General features: G+C 54.7%; 5 protein-coding genes across 5 annotated transcripts; 1 reads left to right on the forward strand and 4 right to left on the reverse strand.

Annotated features, from left to right (window-relative positions):
- Nucleotides 1-328: 328 nt before the first annotated feature.
- On the reverse strand, nt 329-1,369 carry J7T55_008230 (mitochondrial deoxynucleotide carrier; the record flags this gene model as incomplete). Its single annotated transcript, XM_053138527.1, has 1 exon — nt 329-1,369. One exon carries the CDS (start codon nt 1,367-1,369, stop codon nt 329-331), a length of 1,041 nt encoding a protein of 346 aa, XP_052997509.1.
- A 1,874-nt stretch (nt 1,370-3,243) lies between these two features.
- Nucleotides 3,244-5,922, reverse strand: J7T55_008231 (uncharacterized protein; the record flags this gene model as incomplete). Its single annotated transcript, XM_053138528.1, has 2 exons — nt 3,244-5,043; nt 5,125-5,922. 2 exons carry the CDS (start codon nt 5,920-5,922, stop codon nt 3,244-3,246), a joined length of 2,598 nt encoding a protein of 865 aa, XP_052997510.1.
- A 3,832-nt stretch (nt 5,923-9,754) lies between these two features.
- J7T55_008232 (dna helicase) lies at nt 9,755-12,234 on the reverse strand (the record flags this gene model as incomplete). The annotated part of the gene is made up of 5 exons (XM_053138529.1): nt 9,755-9,848; nt 10,001-10,061; nt 10,133-10,292; nt 10,431-11,706; nt 11,756-12,234. The coding sequence occupies 5 exons, from the start codon at nt 12,232-12,234 to the stop codon at nt 9,755-9,757; spliced, it is 2,070 nt and encodes a 689-aa protein (XP_052997511.1).
- Nucleotides 12,235-13,189: 955 nt separating this feature from the next.
- On the reverse strand, nt 13,190-14,398 carry J7T55_008233 (uncharacterized protein; the record flags this gene model as incomplete). The annotated part of the gene is made up of 1 exon (XM_053138530.1): nt 13,190-14,398. One exon carries the CDS (start codon nt 14,396-14,398, stop codon nt 13,190-13,192), a length of 1,209 nt encoding a protein of 402 aa, XP_052997512.1.
- A 4,726-nt stretch (nt 14,399-19,124) lies between these two features.
- Nucleotides 19,125-19,946, forward strand: J7T55_008234 (uncharacterized protein; the record flags this gene model as incomplete). Its single annotated transcript, XM_053138533.1, has 2 exons — nt 19,125-19,487; nt 19,668-19,946. 2 exons carry the CDS (start codon nt 19,125-19,127, stop codon nt 19,944-19,946), a joined length of 642 nt encoding a protein of 213 aa, XP_052997513.1.
- Nucleotides 19,947-19,953: the final 7 nt, after the last annotated feature.

A 19,953-nucleotide genomic window follows, 5' to 3' on the forward strand; every position in this document is an offset into this window, starting at 1 on the left:
AACATGGTGGACTAGAGCGATGGGATTAAAGCCCTGGTCGGATTGACAACTAGGCTTGTATCATATGGGATATAGATGAATTCGCAGTGCTGGTGTGAGGGCTTTGTGTGCCCCGTATCATGAAATGGAGGCTCATCATTGATATTTTTGATGTCCGAATTAAGAATCCATTTGTGACTATCGCCTCTGTACCTGACATCGTTTCGTGAAGAATTGTTGACACAAGCCAACTCAACACGAACGGGATGTTGCCATCGCAACGGCGTGTGCCATGATATCTACCATTAACTTTTGTTTTCCTCTTCCGTACGCCAGCTATGCAAAACCCTCACAAGTCCTTCTCCTTGATCTTCCCATCTAGGCTTATGAGTGTACCCAACACCCTCTCATAAGTCCATACCGTAACCGCGCTCGCGGGCGCAGCCTTGAGCAGACTGACCGTCAGCCCCCTGTACAGACTCCTCACGCCCTCCGTCCGCAAGATCGACCGCATAGTCCCCAAAGTCCCAAGCCCTACGTAGTCGGGGATGTTCTTATGCACGTACCGCGCGCGCGTCGGGCCCTGCACCTGGATCCTCTTCCGGACGGTGTCGAGCGGGAAGACGCCCGTCTTGGAGGCGACGCTGGCGAGCGTGCCGGCCAGGGCGTCGCCGCCGCCGAAGGGCAGGTCGAGGGCGGCGAGCGGCGGGCGCAGCGCCTCGTACGCCGCGAAGAACATGCCCATGAACGGCACGATCTGGCCCAGGCCGGGCGCCAGCCCGCGGAAGAAGCCGCGCGGGCCCTCGTCGTGGTATATCTGCGCCACCGCCCGCCGCAGCGACGTGTACACCCTGTCCTCGTTGCCCTGCGCCGCGAACCGCGTCCGCAGCAGGTCCAGCGGGTACGTGGCCGCCGTCGCGACCGCGCCCGCCGACGCCCCCGCCAGGAAGCTCTCCGCTGAGCCGGGGATCCGATGCTCGCCTGCGACCCGGCGCAGCAGCTGTGTTGTCGAACGGTAGGTCGTGAACTGGATGGCTGAGTAGCTGACGTACATGAGCTCGGCGGGGACGTTGCCCTTCCACAGGCCCGTGAGACCCTCGGTCGCGAGGATGGTCCTGAAGGTCGAGATGGTGCCCTTATAGATTGGTCCGCGCCCGCGAATGTGTTCGTACGAGAGAGGGTCGGAGAGGGAGTGCGACTGAAGCTGCAGGCGGATCTTGACGACGTCGAGAGGCGCGATGATGAAGCGCGATATCAGGCCGGCCACGGCGCCGGCCGCGACGACCTGGAGTCGAGAGCCCTGGAAATGGACGTCAGTGGACGGGCCTGATTGATTTTGCTGGTTTTGGAGGTGTACCTCATCCTTGAGCTGTTCTACTTTGGGAGACATGCATAGATTCTGCAATGTGCGCCGTCGGTGAAGCCGCTCGTGCAAAAGAACAAACGTGTGGTCGATCAAGCTTCACGGCTGAGCACAATCAGGATGCGATCAGAAGGAATGGAGATGGTGCCCTTGTTGCAAAGGATCTCTCGCCAACCTGTCCTCTAAGCCGTCAAAGAATATCGAAGACAATGTCCATGATCAACGAGGCTCCCGTTCTCATTCCTCGTCAAAGGCAGAAAGGGGTGGACCTGGAGCTCAACATTTACTCCGAGTGGCTTTGTCTCACTATGATAAGCTTATCTGCAGTGGCTGCGGAATGACATCAGCTTGCGCTCCCACTGGCCAACGGAGTATTTTCCCACAGGCATTGGAACCCGATGTAAACAAATATCTGGATTAACCCAGAACCTAATTTTTGAACTCTGGTGTATAAAGCTAATTTCAGGGTCCGTTGAATGGGCTCATGTTGTCTAGAACGGGCTGGATGAAACTCAAGAAGGTAGTGTCATGGAGATATACAGTACCATTCCCCAACAGTTGATTCGACGAGACGGCAATCGTTTCGCCTGCAATTAGTTGTCTTCATGTCCCCTCGTTTTCACCACCCATTAGTCGGGGGATCAACATTTCGCTCAGCAGTCTACCAAATACAAGGTTGAGGGTGCCCAGAGGAGGACCTGAGGAAGCTCATTTGATCTGTGGAAGATCTCCTTTGAAAGACAAGACAAGAGGCATTAAGACGATGTTTGAGCGTGGAATGGCTCAAGAAAGCCTAGAGCTGGACCTTGTGGACCTCGTTAGAAGATGAGAAGAGGTTGCGAGAAGCAATGGATGGATCAATTGAGGTCTAGGAGGACAGTATTGCCCACCATGGCACGGCAATCCGTGCACGTTGCGCCAGGTCTACAAATTGTCGTGGTGGGGCTCATAGATCCCATCCAGACAAGAATATTGTCGATTCCCAGCTAGGAAATTCGAATTCGCAGCGCCCATGGTCAATTAAACAATTACGTTTTATTGGTATCTCTAGGTAGAAGGATAGATATGTCTCAAACAATCAGTGGCTTTCTTGCGTAAATAGACAATGCTGCGCTGCGCTCTGCTCTCGAAAGTCGAAGTCGAACCGGACGTGGCCTCGTGAATGGCCAACCAGCATCCATCCCCATGACAAGCTGCATGCATGCCAGCCAACTCCTACTGGCCATCAGCCGAGTACGTTGAAGAACGGAGAGAGAGAGAAAAAAAAAGAAGGGAAGAAAGGAAACACAGAAATTGAATGGTTGAGCTAAATTCGACAAAGTGAATAGAAGAAACAAGACATATCCTGAACGGAGACAGGAGTACCAGATGTGACAAGGCCTTGATCCGGTCTAGGTAAGAACATAGAGGTTACATCTTTGATCGAGATAAGTAGATAAATATGGAATCAGATCTGCCCGCCCCCTTCTTCCCCCCTGGAACACGCCTAGAACGCGCCTCTCCAGCCCCCAAGCAAACACCCCGGTTTTGAAGGATTAAAACAAAAACACACAGGCCACCACCCCCAATGAAGAAAAGGCGCAGCCCGCTTTGCTTGCCCGCTCCCTATTTTTGCTAGATGCCCTGGCATTATGGCGAAAAATTGACTTGTCTAAAAATACAGCAGATGAAATGGCAGGACTGGGTATCTTTCGTCTGACAAAAGCATTGGTGGTTTTTTTTTCTGTGTACGACTTGAAGGGGTCGATGTGAGGTTTACACTGGGTGGTCGTTTCGTGCTTCGGTAGTGTAGGTAGTAGTAGAAGTATGGTGGTTCGAATGGGCGGAGTGGACGAAATATTGAGAAGGCTGGTTGGCCTCGGATGAAAGGAATCAAAGGCGCGCTGTGAAACAGAAACCGCTTAAATCCTCGTCGGCAGCCCCTTGCCCATGGTCAACTGGCTCAAGCTCAACGTCCTAGCAGCCTTCTTCCTCTTCAGGTCAGCCTCGTCCTCGTCCTCCTCGGGATACTGCGCGATGCCACCGAACTCGTCGACGCCGCCGAAGGGCTCGTACTGCTGCAGCCCCGGCGTCGCGCCGGGCTCCTCCCTAGGCGTCTGGAATGCCTCGGAGAACTCGTCGTCGGCAACCTCCACCACGGGTGAGTTGGTAACGCTGCTGAAACGGCTGTCCTTGCCGAAGATGCTCTGCGCCTTGCTGGACGGGTCGACGGTGGGGGCGGCCTTGGTCGTGTTGACCGAAATGGGCGCCAGATGCGCCGCGTTGGTGGATGCGACGGCCGATGTCGCTGTCTGTGGCCTCAGGCGCTCGCTCGACTTTGACTTTGCTGGGTCTCGCACCATCGCGAACATCGTGGATGAGAGGTTGTTCATACGCTCCGATAGCTTGCGCACCTGTTCCTCGAGGGCGTATCGGGCGGCCCGCTCGTTCTCGAGCTGCGCAACGAGAGCAGCGCTGTTTTGCGGATAATCCTCGCTGCTGGATTGGGACGCTCGGGGCCCCAGTGATGGCATGCTGGTGGCCGGACGGACAGTGGACTCTGATGTTGGCCTTAGAAGCGCGGGGGCCTGAGGCGGTGGGACGCCAGTGGCGGATTGGTTCTGTGTCGCAGAAGAGGAAGGAGGGTGCAGGGAGTCGATGTAAGTCCGCCCTTCACCAAAGGACATATGGGAAGTGTTGTCGTCCGTGGTGTCTACCGATCGGCGGGAAGATGGTGCCAAGCCAGCATCGCGGCTGCCGGTCTGGTAAATAGAGGGTATCATGGGTGGCACGACGTTGCTGTAAGCGTAAGTCGGATTGTTGACGGGTACTTGGTGTAGCCCAGATCCAGACGCGGCCCCAGAGCCTGACCGTTGTCGTCCGCCGCGACTCCCGGCTCCGTTATTGACTTCCATGAGAGGACTCTTGAACCCTGGGACCGAGTGGCACAGTTGGCTCACTACTCGCTCTAGCCTGTACACGCGGTTTTCAAGGCAACCGAATCTCTCGTCGAGAGTTGCGGCTTGCGTAATTTTCATCCCCGCCATCTCGTTCATGGAAGACAATGTTCCGAAATTGAAGGGCTGCGGTGGTGTCTTTGGCACCTTGTCACCCATTTGCGACTCCGCCACGCTCATGGATGCCCGGCCATGCTCGTACTGGTCTTCGTTGCCAATATCTGTCTCGTTCTCGTTCGGGTTCGATGAGAGTGGTGACAGTGGTCCTGGAACATCATAGCTTTCCCTCCAGAAACGGATTTCATCGCTGCGACTGCGGCGTCTAGCATCCTTCTGCTCCTGTGCAACCTCGTAAAGCTGCGACAAAGACCGCGAGCGTCGCTTGTGCCCACTCTCGCCGCCAGTGTCACTGGTAAGCGCCCGACCGATCTCCTCAGGATCGTCCTCAGTAAAGCGACTCCCGCGCGCATGTGTGCTTGCTGGCCGAGGCGACAAGCCCGCCCATTCCTCTCCTCGACTCCGTGGGCCGGGAGCCATCATGAGGAACAGCTTGCTGTTGGTCGCGGTCGCGGCTCGTCTACGATTTGGCGATGAGCCTAGAGCATCGAACGACAAGGAATTACGCGCGCTTTCTATGGCCGTAATGTCATCTGGACCTATCGAGTGTGATCGGAGAGCCCGGTCGAACTCGTTAACAGGCATGGACGCCACACGCTTAGCTGGCTCATTCTGCTGCGCAGAATCGAGTCTTGCAGCTGGCGGAACCTGGTGGAGGAGACTGTTAGCCAATGAATCAGGCGAATAGAGCTCTCCGTGACGGATATGAGCATGAAAGAAATTGCTCACACTGCGATGCTGTGAAGGCCCACCGAGGGCAGACTGTCGATCGGTCTCGCTGACAGAGCTCAGGCTGCCCTCCTTCTTTTTCCGCCTCAGAAATTTGCTGAGCGCGGAGCGCAGCGTAGACTTCTTGCGCTGCGGTGGACTGTTTGAGACATCGTGAGACGTGTCGCCCGTCTTTCCGGAGTTGGCGCTTATGGTCGAGAAACGGGTGGTGGTGGATGGATTGGTTCGCTGATACCGTGCCGGAGAGCTCCTGGCGGCCGATGCGCCGGAAGAGGCGCCGCCCTCGGGGCTTGGCCCGGAAGACCCGAGCTGTTGGGAGTACGGGTGTGGCGACGGCGAGCCGGGGTGCTCCGGAACAGTCTGTGGAACATCAACTATGTCCGCACGAATCGGCGCTGACTGTGCGACAGGAGAGAAGGCCTGTGTCACGGGTGAGGCGAGGGTCGGAATTGCCTGTGGTGGCGGCGGCGGCGGGATAGGGTCACTGTCCAGCGGTGTTGCACTTGCGATGCCGGTCCCTGGGTTCCTTATTGGGAATTCATCGTCCTCTATGGGGTTTGTCATAGGAATTGGACCTGATATTCTCAGGCCCCGGATACTCTGGTGGCCGGTTCTTGGCCGGGCGGTGGTAGGGGAGGCCGGGCCGAAGACTTTGGTCTTCTTCATGGTAGCGTCGTGTTCGATGGGTGAGTTGAACCTCTGAACCGCCAGGGGGGAGTGTTGCGGCGGCGAGGCGATATCAATATTGGTGATGTTAGATGTTGGTATTGGTGGCGGTCCGGAAGAGCCATGAGGCATTACGATTAATGGTAGTCGGACCCTATGTCGACTGTTTCATGCGGTGAAGATGATTCGCGGTCGTGAGCTCGACAACTGTTCTACTCTGCCTCGGTCTTGCATCGATCCACATGGTCAGCAATGCGTGCCAGCCTAGAGGGTCCCGGATCCAATGCAATGCGTTCGAACAGGATGCGAGCTCGCCGTTGGTGGTGTGACGGCCAACCGGCGCCGCCACAAGCAGCAGCAATCGAGTCAGTGGCGTCGTTCTCAAATTGGCCGAAGATGGAGAGACCTTGAAGATTATGGGCTAGAGTATGACCAAACGATGGACAGCATGGCAGACCCCAGCATCTGCATCATGTACCGTGCTGATTCGACCTGCGTTGGTCAGGCGTTGGTCCCTACGGCAGAGAAAGGGAACATCAAGGTCAACAGGCGGCCCGCGATGGGCACATCAAGATGATATGTAATGAACCCGCCCCTTGGAAGGATGCGGTCAGTGAAACGAGCAACGCACACGAGTTGGAGACCCAGTGGCCCCCGTAAAAGTGGAAGAGACACGCATGCTGGGGTGCACCCAGCAGCCATGCTGCATGGGCAGCAGGGATGAGGACAGGGAGCCCATGCGGGAGGGGACAGGCATGCTACTTTAGGATCGAGGTGGTGGAGAAGGGGCGTGAGAGAAGAGGGCCCAAGCAGCTGCACGTCCGGCGTTTGATACTGTTCTGGTCACCTGCGACAATTGGCCCACGACGCCTCTTGTCAGTATCTTTGCGTCTTGTGACGGACCAGAGCATCTTGAGATAAGCTCGGAGGAGTTGCCTTGAGGACCGTGATCCTAATTTGCTGGACGACGAATTGGACCGGCCACAGTTCCGCAGCCGCAAGCCACGGCCTGTTCGGATCATCTCACCGACGATCAAAGCTGCAAGTATTGGGAGCTGCGTGGGTGGGAATCCGACTTTGGGTGTTTTCCACGCAGGCCATGATCAACGCGACCCTTCGATATAGACCGTCATATCCTTAATAGACCTTGATAGTTCCGATGGAAACAGACCAGATCGGGAAAAGGAACCCCCGTTGGAGTCCAAGACCGCGGGGCTGGCCGCCCTTGATCATCCTCCAACATCTATTTGACAGTTCCTTCATCACACCCCTGATGCAGTGATCAACCCCATCAGTGAGGTCCCGCGACTCGTCGACGCCGCAATACGGAGAGACGTGTCGGCCTGGACCACATCCGGCCTGCTGTCCTCCCATGCTTGATGAGCACGGACGGTGTGTGTCCGCCTGGCTGCCTGGCTGCCTGGCCGAGCAAAAGGTCTCGCAACTGGATCCGGGCATTTCCAACGGCGGCCACCGGCGAGACAGCATCGGCTGGCCACCGTAGCCTGAGCCCCTTTCGACGTGCAGCTACTGTTGCACCTGTGGCGTGAGGCTCAAGCAAACGTGCTCATCCTTTCGCATGGGGACCTTTGTGGAAGAGCCAACCCCGCGCAACCATGGCTGGCGTCGTGTTGGTTTCCTATTCAGCTACCCATGCCGTCGATGCTAGCTGATTCAGGACCCCACCCCCGACTCGGGTCAGTTGGCTGTGGCAGTCGACAAGATCCTTGGGGCGGCAAGTCGCTGCATGTCGCTTTCTCGCGGGCAGAGCACGAATGAGCGTCCAGTGTGGCTGTCCGTGGGACTGCCCCCAGTGTGCGTTGCGTGACATCCAGTTGGCCATATTTAGACGCACTGCAGACGCGTTGTGGTAGTCACAGGAGGGGTGGGCATCCAACCAATGCAGGTGGTGCTGTGACTCCCGATACGCTTCCTTTTTCTGGCCCACGCCCCCAGCATTTGGGGAAAGTGACGAGACAAGCAGCAAGCAAGAAGCTTTCCGCTGTCGACTCGTCTGGACCAGCCAGAGCTTGTGACCCAGACATCGATCTAGAAGGTCCCTCGGGTAGTCTAGCGGCGGGTGGAGGCACACGTCTATTGCGTAGTCTACTATAATATTATGCATCTTATAGCCTGAAGTCGGCTCCGGCGCTCAACTCTAGGAAAAACTGGACGACGCCAGTTTCGAACCCCCTTCCCAACCGCATTCTTTGGTTGAGTCCACCAAGACAAGCTCCCGCTTGCGCGGCGCGCGCGCCGTCGATGCGTAAGCGCAATGCGCGCCAGATAAATATCCATGAAGAAAAAAATTCAGCCGGCCGGCCGTCGTTGGTGAAGATAACGGAGGGTGCGCATGCGTCTGTGTTCGCGCACATCATTGCGTGCCCCGGGTTGGCGTGATGTCTTGTTTCTTTGGTCCGACAAGCGGATTGCCTGAAGCCATGTTACCCAAGGGAAGGGCACATCCCGCATATCAGCCCGCTTTGATTCGAGGATCTTCGAACCGTCATGCGGCATGGTCAGTCTTCATGCCGCGCGACTTTTAGCTTTGGAGCTACTGGAAGGTTAGAGATCTGAGATTTTTGGTTGACCTCAGTACCGCAGTCATGAAAAATAAAAGGCCAAGTTGGGCATCCACTGTTTCCATACAGTCCTCCGGACAGATAGGCCATGTTAAGCAAGACAACACGCAGATCGCGGTCAGAAAAAAAGTTCCGGCTGTCGTCTGATGTTCAGATTTAAACTCGAGCGTCCCGAGCATTGACACTATTAGCAGCGACTGAGCAGGCAAGCGAAATGCTAGGGTCTCCATGTCCACGACGCACTCGCGGCCCTCTCGATTGCACCCCGGGGTGATCTTGGGCACGACAGACGCGCTAGCCAGCCAGAAGCCAGGTCTCCATCAGATGAAACTGCAGCTGCAGTGCGGACGAGGAGGAATACGAAGCTACGCAGCGTTCGATGATAATGCGCAGTACATATATGCTAACCCCCTTATTTTTTTTAATGTTTTTATTTTTATATTTTTGCTGTCAGGACCGCTTGCATCTGTCACTTGCATGTGCTTGCTTGCCCATGCGTTTCGGTCGGAGGGGCTGCATACCCCCTCATCCTGCCACAAAGCTGGGCCATGGGCCACAGAGGGGAAGAGGAGACCAGCATATGGCGGGTACTCTCGCCTCGAGCATGAGCCCCGCCAAAGCAGCGAGACGATTTGGTACTCTGATTCGTCCCGGACCCTGGAGACGCCATTGGAGAGAGCTTCGTCGACACTAATTGACGTGTTAATTTCCCTAAGATCATATTCAATGTCGCTATCAGTGATGTCCCGCATAGTGTGGTCGTATTCGCGGAGTTCTGGAAAAAGGTACGCCAGACCCGCGGCTGCTCGACAGCCCCTGCTGGACAGCTCATCCCTGCTGGCGCTCTGACCCCTAGACCTCGGTAAGAGTCTGAAACCGCAGGGGTGAGCTCGATGATCTCATCCGATTTCTACAGCGCCGTTCTGCACGTGGCTCTGAGATGGGGGGGATACTCGCTGTTCGTATGGTCAAAATGTGCGAAATATGGACTCCCAGCCACCCATACGATATGGATCTTTGCGTCGGGCGTTGTCGAGCCGATCGTACTTGCCATTTGACCGACAGTTCGAGACCATTTGTCCCACGAAATATATCCCTCAGTCAAGGGCAAACTAACCGAGCAAGATGGCGCAATCTCGCATCGTTCTCGCAGAGCCGAGATACCTCGACCGTCTAAATCTGACTAGATCTACGAGGGGCCTCATCTTGCAGTAAAAGGTGGTTCGGCGGTGCCCGCTGTAGGATGCCTACCTGAGTCTCCGGCCAGACCTTTCCTGCGGTCCGTCCAATGTTGAATGTCTGAGCACCTTCAGCTTCGGTGGGGCTTCTAGATTGGGGTCGACCGAGTGGATGGCTTTACGAACGACCGTCGACGGCTCACTTCAAGCGTCCGCCGTCAAGGATGCGAGGTCAGGGTACCGCAGGTCTGCGTTATCCTCGAGGAATGTCATCCATTGCTTCAGGAACTTGCTGCCTCTGTTTGCCGAGAACAGGCCAAGGTTAGCTCTTCGTCATCCGTGGAGTTTGGTGTTGTCTCATGTGTGCCGTCTGTCCGTGCAGTGCTGTTTGACATCTGCATCGCAAGTGCTTCCGGACAAAGGGACTCATTCGAGAGCGTCTCGACTTACTTCTGCACCGTTTCCGAGTCACCAATTATAGTAAGAGAGCGTTTGGGCCGTGTCATGGCGACTGCCGCGGGTTAGACTCTTTGTCCAGGTCTCACTAGCGGATACCGAGTCTTTGGGGAGGGTGAAACATACCGTTGAGGCGGCGCTTTTCACCGAGGAAGCCGACTTCACCGTCTGAATTGCTTCGGACGAGGCTGACAATGATTGCCTCTTTTTCACGGCCTTGGAAGCCATCGACGCTTCCAAGCTCGATACCAGGAAATTCTTCTTTCAGAGGGGCTAGCTGTGCTAGCTTATAAGAGCATACCCTGTCAGCGATCGTCCTGCATGAACTATATCACAATGCGATATTGCTGTCAAGATGGGATGGATCGTGAGGCTGAAGACCCGCAATGTATGGCACAGTCCAAATGTGGGACTTTATACATACCTGGGCATTATAAGGCGTCACGACAGCGATGTCCTCAGTCTTGACACCAGCGTCAACGAGAGTGCGAACATGCTGCTTGACAAGCAGAGCCTCCATCTCGTTGCTCTTGCTGTCGCCTCGAAGCGATGCCTTTGCTTTCTTGGGAGTCTCTTCCTCGTCTTCTTTCTCGGGGAAATCCCCTCCTTGTGTGTCGATGAATATCAAGGGCTCCGTCGTGTCATCACAGGTCTGCACGTCGTAGGGCAGGTCCTTAAGAAGGCGGTCCTTGACTGCATCGGCAGCGATCAGCTTGGAATCATACAATTCGTCCGAAGGGAAGCGCATGATCTTCTCGTGCATTCGATACTGAGTGGTGAGCATTCTCTTGATTGACGGGCCATGAAGTGCCAAAAGACGGTCAAAAAGGGTAGTCTCTAGCGTTGCCCCTTTTGGCACCTTGTCGCCATTCTTTGCGCTTGTCTTGGTTTTGCTGTTGAGCGACTTGATAGTAGGTGGTAGTTGGAGATGATCTCCAGCGCAGACAGCCTTTTTCGCTGAGAGCAATGGTACCCAGCACTGGGCTTCGAGAGCTTGGGATGCTTCGTCGATGATCACGACGTCGAACTGCTCGTTCCGTAGCTGATAGCCTCCAGCGCCATGTAGAGTTGCCAGGACCACTTTGCTGCCCTTGACCAGATTACTGATGCAGCCCCTTTCCCGTTCGCGGTACTCCTTCCTCAGCTCCTTGAGGTCCATATATATTGCTTTGCGTTCTCTGCCATTCCTGGTCTTCTTGATTGATGCCTGTTTGGCGTCCATCTCATCGCGAACATCTTTGACGATTTGACCAGCTTCAGAAGTGCGCGTGAGAATGTCGAGTGAATGATTCAAGACAGAGGGGAGGAGGCGTGCGGGATGGCCCAAACGAACAATTGGGATTTTATGTGGTGATAATCTCTCGACAATATTGTCAACTGAGATGTTAGACGGCCCGCAGACTAAGATCCGTAGACCTCTCTTGATCATCTGCAGGATCAACTCAATCAAAGTATGCGTCTTGCCAGTCCCAGGTGGGCCATGTATCAATGCGATCTCCCTCGACGCCAGAGCGAAACGTATAGCGTCTTTTTGCGAATCATTGAGACTCGGGTCGAACCAATCCAGCTTTCCAACATCGGGGTCAGAGCTTAGATCTTCGGGTATTGGCGTAGGGCTCGACTGGCCAAACAGGACTCTCATGAAGATTGAGTGCTCAGATTCGGACATGGCCTGCAGTCTGCCCATTGTTTGGTTCATCCTGTCATCGTCAGTACTGAGAGCATCGACGATTCTTGTGAAAATAGTACCGCTTGAACGTCACCTCGTCCGCCAGCTTCACGATCCACACCCTCCCACCAAGCGCTGCCCCGACATCCTCCTTGTCCTCATCCAGCGCCACGCCGACGTCACCTTTTCTCACCCTCGTGACCACGCCCTTGACACCTTTGCGCTCGAGGTCCTTCACCTCCCGCTTCTTGGCACTCCCAGCCGGCTGCTCGCTGACGAGGACGATGTCTCCAGTACGGATGCCGTGCTCGGGCAGCTCCCCGTCCGAGGCTGACACTGCGGAATCCGCGGTCAGCTCTATGACCGTCTTGCCGCCGAGCCCAGTGCGCTGGGATGACACGGTGAGGTTGGTGATGGCGACGCCGGCGCGCTGCAGGGCCGACGGCGAGTGCGCCGAGATGAGCTGGCTCGTCTCTGCGATCTCTGATTTTTGCTCGGCGTCGAGCAGGGCGATCTGAGTGCCCGCGAAAGTGGGGATATCTACAGCTTTGGGTGCCATCTTGAAGTTAACGGGTACGTGACCTGATGCTGAACAGACAGCTCAATAGTTTTCGGCAGCTCAGACAGAACAATAATCGCCTGAATGTCAAAACCAGCAGCTCAGACCTGAATGTGTTGAACAGGATCAATGTCAGGGAAGAAGGAGACCAAGTTGCCCAAGTTGTGGTTGATTTGCATTGATTTGAGGTTGTACAGACAGGAAAGTCGTGACCTAGCAGAGCTCTTTGCAGCAATGACGAGGGGTCTCAAAGGATGAGGTCAGGGCATAGTGCAGCAACCGTCTTGAACAGCCCAAACATAAGGATCCTTTCCCTCCCGGTTTAGATATCCAACCAGACAAAAACTAGACCCTCAAAATATCCGATTACTCGCAGTAAACAGAGTTGAACGACACATGAGTTTCATAGGATAAACTCCATACATTGACAGGTCAATCACATGCACGTGAGGGAGGCGGCGGTGTGATGCTATCGGCTGCCTACAAAGATCCTGGCTCTCTAGGCCCGGGAGCTAGGTGCTCTTGGTGCTTAGGCTTGCTGCTGTTCAGCACACCCCGGCCACTGTAGATGTTTTGTTGGGCCGCCAACAGATTCTGGGGCAGTATAAGGACAATCAAATGGAACCAGCCCCATGCAAACACACTCCTTCTCTTCTCTTATCATGGACACGATAAAGGGCACCTCTTTTTGGCATACTTGATGTCATGAATTGCAGACTATGTCGTGATGCATCCAATGTGGGCTATCGTGCGACAGAAACGCTACCAGTATAACAGACTAACTAACAAATGCGCCGACCGGACTCCGAAATGCACCGCTTAGGTGGGCACCACCACGGATCTCCCCACGCGGCCGCGGACAAAACGGCCCACGCGATGACCATGCTATTATAAAACAGAACCCAATGCACACAGTTGTGACCAAGGTACCAGGTAATCCGAGGCCCCGCCTACACTACATGTCCTCCTCCACCATCCCCAGGACATCCAGCTCGGTCTTCACCATCCGTTCGAACTCGTCCCGGTCGATGCCCGCCGCCCGCGACAGCAGGAACAGGCTCCTGATGCTCCGTGATACGTGCTGCTTGATGCCGAACTCGCTCGACTCCTGCCGCCCCGCTTGCTCCTCCAGCTTCAGCACCGTGTTGGACCCGTTCGAGCTCGCACTAGACTCCGGCCTAGGGTGTGCGAGCGATGCCGTCCTCTCCTCCTCCTCCTGTGACCTACCGCCCGGCGACGGCGCCAGCGTCCACCCACCGTTGGTCTCGTTGGCTTCTTCGCTGTCCTCGCCTGCCCTCGGGCCCGAGCTTGCCGGGTGTTGCAACCCCAGGGGAGGTACTGAACCCGTGATCTCTTGTGCCGCTTGAGCCTCATCTGGGTCGTGGTTGTCCATCGCGGGCTGCACGTTGTCGTACTGGGCAAAGTATGCATCGTCCTCCTCGGTGACGGCTTGGTGAGTAGATGCCACTGTCTGCTGTTGTGCTGACTGCGGTGCAGGCGAGCGGTTGACCTGTGGTGTGCGCGCTGGCGTGGCATCATAACGGGCCCAGTAATCATCGTCATCGTCCTCCTCTTCGTGGTTCTCCTCGGCAGCCAGGTGCGTTACCGCAGAGCTGGCTGGTTGTGGGTTCGGCTTGTGGAGGTTCTCGCCCTGCTGCCGGAACGAGGTTTCCGCCACCTCGATGCTTGGGTACCCCTCGAACGACGCGAACGGGTTCGATTTGTCTGGAACGCTGATCTCGCCGACCCGCCACCCGTCGCCACCTCCTGCCTCGTCGTTGACGCAGTACACGAGCCGAAAGAACAGTTCAAACTCCTCGAGAACAACAAGTGCTTGCAGCGTCTCCTCATCCAACCGTCTATACTGTGTCTGGACGTCGTAGTCCCAGTCGATCTCGACTTCGCCCGAAACGGGGTGCGGCTCTAGCCTGTCGCTTCTAGCCACCTCTGCCAAACGCGCATCCTTGCCCTTGTCGTAGGATAGTAAACGCAGCCATGGTTCCGTGCTGGCTGAGGACAAGAGCTGAACACGCTGTCGGAGGATAGGCGACAGGAGTGGCAATATTGCTGGCGCGGGTTGAGTCGAGAGCGCTGCAGCAGGTAACGAAGGTAGGAGCGGCGTCAGAATGTCTCTGAGGTCGGGTCTCGTGATCGTAGGACTCATTTTGGGCGTATTTGGGGTATAGTAGCACCGTCGGCTATGTGTTGTTGTCGCCGTCGTCCTCTTGATATGTCTTGACAGTATGTTGCAGCAAGGAGGGAAAATGTGAGACAGCCTGACCGCGATCACATGCAAAGCAAGGCAAAGCAAAGGCTTGACTCAGCCACAGCAAACTTGGTGCTCAATAACAATGCAAGGGCGTGGAAGGAAAGGGGATGTTTCGGCCAGGTCAATAAAAGTGAATGGCAGAGGAAGACAGAACTATCCCATCAAACTCGGGGAACACGACGAGTACATGACACGGAGAAATGGAGGAAGGGAAGAGTGCCTCTGCTCGCGGGCCCAGACGTCAGTCAAGCGATGCCAGAACTGGACTACCCTTCTGCCGTCCACGAGAACCCCACTGTGTGCAACATTGTAGCGAGTTTCAATTGGAGCGGACGGGCGGAACTTGTGGGTCTTGGGTCAGATCTCAGCGGCAGGGATTACCCTGATGACCGCATGCCGCAAGTGGGATGCTACTCTACACATCCCGAAGTTCATCCATTTTGGGACTGAACTGACCGGCTCCGTTGCAAAGCCGAGACCTGCTGTTTGCTCAAAAGAAATCGTGCTTTTGTGAATACGTGACAGTACCGATTTTCGAACGAGAACCTCAACATCAGACAAGAATGGCGCGCTTGCCAAAGAGTCATCTTTCCATCCCCAGTTTAATCAACACAACTCCAACAGAGACAACCGCATGATCCTCCTCCAACCTTATCGGTTTTCCACCGGGGATTACGCTTTCGGTCAGCCTACCAACAACAGTCAGCCCCGTTCCATCTGATGAGACATGGCACTCATTTCGCCACCGCAGCTCGGAGGAAGTCTTTGTTCACATCGTCGACTTGCATCGTCGGGTGCCTGACAAGTGGATTGCAACGGCTGAGGGCTCGTCTCATGAACCGCCCGACCAACGTGAAGCCGGGGATTCACGATCCCATGAAAGCTGGCAAGCGCTCAACGTGTCTATGAAGCTAATTGTTGAATGTTATACGAGATAGGTGAGGGATCAAATACTGTGATTCCATCACGATACAGTGTGGTCCATTCTAGGAATTCATGTTGGGCTCTTGACACGTTGAGTTTCAACGCTCATATTGTCGCTAAATTCGATTCGATCTATGCCCCCAGAGGTTCCGCGTCCTCTGTTGGTTTGATCTGTTGATTTCATAGACTCAGGCTCAGCCCACGTCTCCTTCATCTGTGTTGTTCATCGAAAGTGGCACTCCACCAAGGTCACCCCTCGACTCCGGTATCGCATCGTGCATCAGCGCTTCCTGTCTTCAATGTGAAGTTCAACAATTCCACCAGGACAGTGCTCGTGGAAATGCGAGATGTTCGCAACAGCCCCGGCGTAGACCTCAAGCCGCAAAAGTGAAGTAATTCATCTGAGTACTGCCTAGATCTAAGTCCGTTGTCTTTGCTAGAAATCAACGTCAAAATTACAAGGAAAGGCGCAGTGCCTCGGATACGTCAGAAAAGTGAAGATTCTCTCCAGGCACTTTTACTACGGCACCTTCCCCCCCCCCCCCCAACAAGCCCCCCCTTTACAACCGTGACGGACGGCACGCTCGATACAAAGCCAAGGACACATTCATCGTAGGACTCAACCAGAGCAACGATCGAGACAATTGGCTGTAGAGGCAGTCTCCGGAGACGGGTGGTGGGAACAGAGCACAAAAGTATTCAAATGCACGTCCTGTCGTCAGATTGACGTTCGCTCTACATCTCGTGTTCTACTGCCAAGGTCTGAGGAGACTTGCCCAGCGGTTAATGAGTCACGGCGAAGGTTCCGGTCGCCCGTTGAGGCGACGATTGGGCCTCATGGTATGTCCTTTGCTGCGAGCCTCGTCAATATCAGGAAACAGTGGGAGTGCAGTGACTCAGAGATGATTTATCTGCGTACTTCAGCTTGATGTACACCGACCTGCAGCTAACACATCTCACTGAGTCCAGTTCTAACCCCAGAGGGCTGGTATTGATGGTACTTGTTGGTCTAAACATAATGAATCGGAGTGTCTATACCTTCATCCTCACAGGTTTATCAAAACTGTACCGCCGCAAGTCTGTCCTGGACAGGAATTGCCCAGCAGTAAACTTTGGTGAATTCAACGAATCATTTGCCACCCTTTACTGTTACAATCTTGCTCGGTCGAAGGTTATGATGACAGTAGGACTGGGAGAGCAGCCGGGAGCGGAGCAAGAGCCGAGTTGAGAGAGAATCATGAAGGTGCTATTCACACAGATGTGACCACTCTGTCGGATGGCACAGCCAGAAGCAAATCCGCCCAACACATCCCCAGATTCAAAAGGGCCGCGCAAGTCTTGATCGCGTGACTCGAAGACCCTGTCAAATGCAGTCTGATATGTATCAAAGAGGCCGTGACCCTGTTCACGTGCAAAGAGATCTGCATGGCCTGAGTGGTATAGAAAGTGGTGGCTCTAGATTCGGCTCCCACGACACGCACATCCTCGTCCGCCTACCACCCCCGAGACAATCGTGAGTTTCACAGCATGCCTTGAATGGGTCTTCGGGCATTGATATTTGAATCACGCTGTGAGTCAGTACTATTCTCCCTTGCTGTTTTTTTTTCTTCTCCTTTTTTTCCCTCTCTCTCTATCTTTCTTTTGAATCCATTCATTTCTGGAGAAGCCTGTGACCATGCGTTGTGGTTTCACGAATCCGTGGCTTAGACATGTGTAGTCAATTCAAATATTCAACCAGTAGGAGCCCTGTAGATGAGATAGGTGTGTGATTCCTATCTGCTGTCCTCGGATCCGCTCTTACGCGTCCATAGTCGTCCTCCAAGATGAGCCACGCTCCCAAGTCTTCCTCGCAGCGGCGCAGGTCCGAGTGTCGCGGTGCTGTGATATCTACAGGCCATCTTCGATACCGCAGTCAGACGGAAACTGCACTCGAATCTGTCTGACGCTCCGCCCACGCGACGTCGTGTCACAACGCTTTGTCTGCATGGCCACCAGGGATTCGCATGCGCACGACTGGCCGCAGCTGTGACGCCCGAAGACCACGAGATAGAATGCAGACTGCCCACAAGTCGTCAACCGTATACGCAAGCTCGAGGCTGACTTGGCACTGCGGCAACGGGCAAAACCCAGATTGAAGTAGGACTGCATGCGCATCTTTCTATTTTGCGAATGCGCGTTCTAGTTATCAATGGACCATTGCTTGCCGTGACTGTGCGGCTATCGGAACCTCTGGTCGAGATGTGACATAGTGACGATCGACATTAGTAGTCAGTCACAAGTAGTACACTGGGCAAAGGAAGTTTCGTTTTGCTTTTGTGAGAAGTGTATACATATTCAAGCGAGAATAAATGACTTGATATGCCTGTTTCGTGCCCAATAGTTGTTTTCTGCTCTAAATAAGATGGCCAACATGGACGATTTGGAGCATTGAGTCTAGGACAAGACCGTGGTCGGTGACAGGGATGATGTGACCGCCATTCATGGACCCTCGCATATAACAGGGCTCATCTGCAAAACCTTGGGGACTCTGTCAGCTCTGGTGCCAGACGTGAACTGGAATTTTGTGGACGGAGCAAAAGTTTTCTCCGCGCTGGTGTCAGACTAAGGCTGATACAAAAGTAGCTGCACCTGTTCAGATCTCACCACTGGTAAGAAGTCTCCGAATGTGCAAGTGTTCGGAGGTCTATCTTTATCAACAGCCACTTTCAAACTGGCCATCATGACTGGATGGTGTGAGATGGCTGCAAGGAAGGATTCTGTGTGACCTTGGGGCCGGATGTCAGAACTCTCCCCACGCTTCTCGCAGTGCCTGATCTAGCACAGCCGGCTTCAGCCATGGAGCTCTGTGGAGGGAGGCTTGGTTCTATTCCAGGCACCACTTTAAAACACATGTCTTAAGGCATAGTTCGATTCAGCGACCGATCATTTCGTAGGTACTCATGCACGGAAGCAAAAGGGCCCCCAAGTCAAGGCAGACGGGTCTGCTGCGGTCAATTTGGGCTCGGGCTCACCACGGCCACGGACCCTTGAGGCTGCCACGGACCCAGAGCCTCAAGAGCCCCTCGAGACAGATGCGCACCACTGGCTCACTGCCGCGTCGGGTAGGTAGGTACCTTGATCTGCAGAGCCGAGAGGCAACAACGAGCAGATGTGCTTTTCTTAGGGAGAAGCCCTCCAATGAGATACCCCAGACAGTCCCGATGGGGCAGGTCGGGGCGCACAGGCCGCCTCCCCCACGCTTGGGCTCCCAGGGGTACCCAGCTCGTGGGCGATCAACCCGCTAGGCTCAATCGGTGCTGCTCGTGAAATCGAACGCCCAATACGCCCTGCAGAACGCCGTTTGGAAACATTCGAAGACAGCTTTGGATAGTTTGGGACAATGTCTCGAATATTATCGTTGTGATGTCGTTGCAAGGATGTCACTGGTATCTACATGATATTAATCTTTTTAACTTCCAAACGTGAAGGGCTCTCCAAAGCCGCATCATCTCCAATATAGAGTGGCTGTTCGGCTACTGGAATGCACCCTGGAAACGGAACACGTCACTACCACCACCAAACGGCTACCCGAGAAGCCGAATGGCGGCCGAAACAGAGTATCTAGGCACGTCACTACCCTCAACTTTTCTCACGACCCCTCGACTGCTTCCATGCGATCTTTACAACATACATTTTTCATGACACCAAGGAAAGCACCATGGAGTCTCCAATCCCTAGAGAAGTCAAAATTCAAGCTGCCCTGAAAGAACTTTCAGAGGGCAAGATGACATATGCAGAAGCGTCCAAGGCGTATGGAGTCGGCGTGGGCACATTACACGGGCGAATGCACGGTGCGAAGCCTCAACGTCAAGCCCATAAGGCTGTTCAGAAGCTGTCACCAGCGTTAGAAGAATCAATCGTCCATTGGATTCTCTTCGAAAAGCTGGCCAATCGTCCCCCAGCCAAGGTAATGGTGCACCGGTACGCACAACACGTGTGCGACCTGTCAGGCATCCAGACCACGCTTGGCAGACATTGGGTTGACCGCTTCTACTTTCGACACCCCGAAGTGAACATCAAAGTTGGTCCATCAACAGATTCTAAAGCTTTGGGGGCTATGATTCAGAGGAGGCGATCAGGATCACCCGGCTCAGAACCTCCCCGGAGTGCGGCACGGAGCGAGGCATCAATCGAAAATAGCGGGGAGCCTGCAGCACGTTTCATGCCAAGAGCAAGCGGAGAGCATACTTCTGCATCGTAGGTAACACTGGAGCCTGCTTTTGACGTCTTCGTCTTGCATACCACCCAGGCTGTGAAGAAGGCCGAGCCCTGGGGGCCGTTGCACCGAGCATGTGGTGCCATGCCGATATACCTCACCAAGGCTCCCTGTGCGACGGACAACTGCAGTCCTTTTGGGGGCGTTCAAGTGGCTTTAAACGCATGCCAGCCTTCTCATGGCATTCGCATCTGCCATGACACAAATGCTCTCATCCATACCAAGGCACACTTGATCACATTCATCTCCACGAACGAAGTCTAGTTCAACC

The sequence above is a fragment of the Diaporthe amygdali genome (genome assembly GCF_026229845.1).
Source record: "Diaporthe amygdali strain CAA958 chromosome Unknown NODE_4_length_2575358_cov_65_588622, whole genome shotgun sequence".
NCBI lineage: Eukaryota > Fungi > Ascomycota > Sordariomycetes > Diaporthales > Diaporthaceae > Diaporthe > Diaporthe amygdali.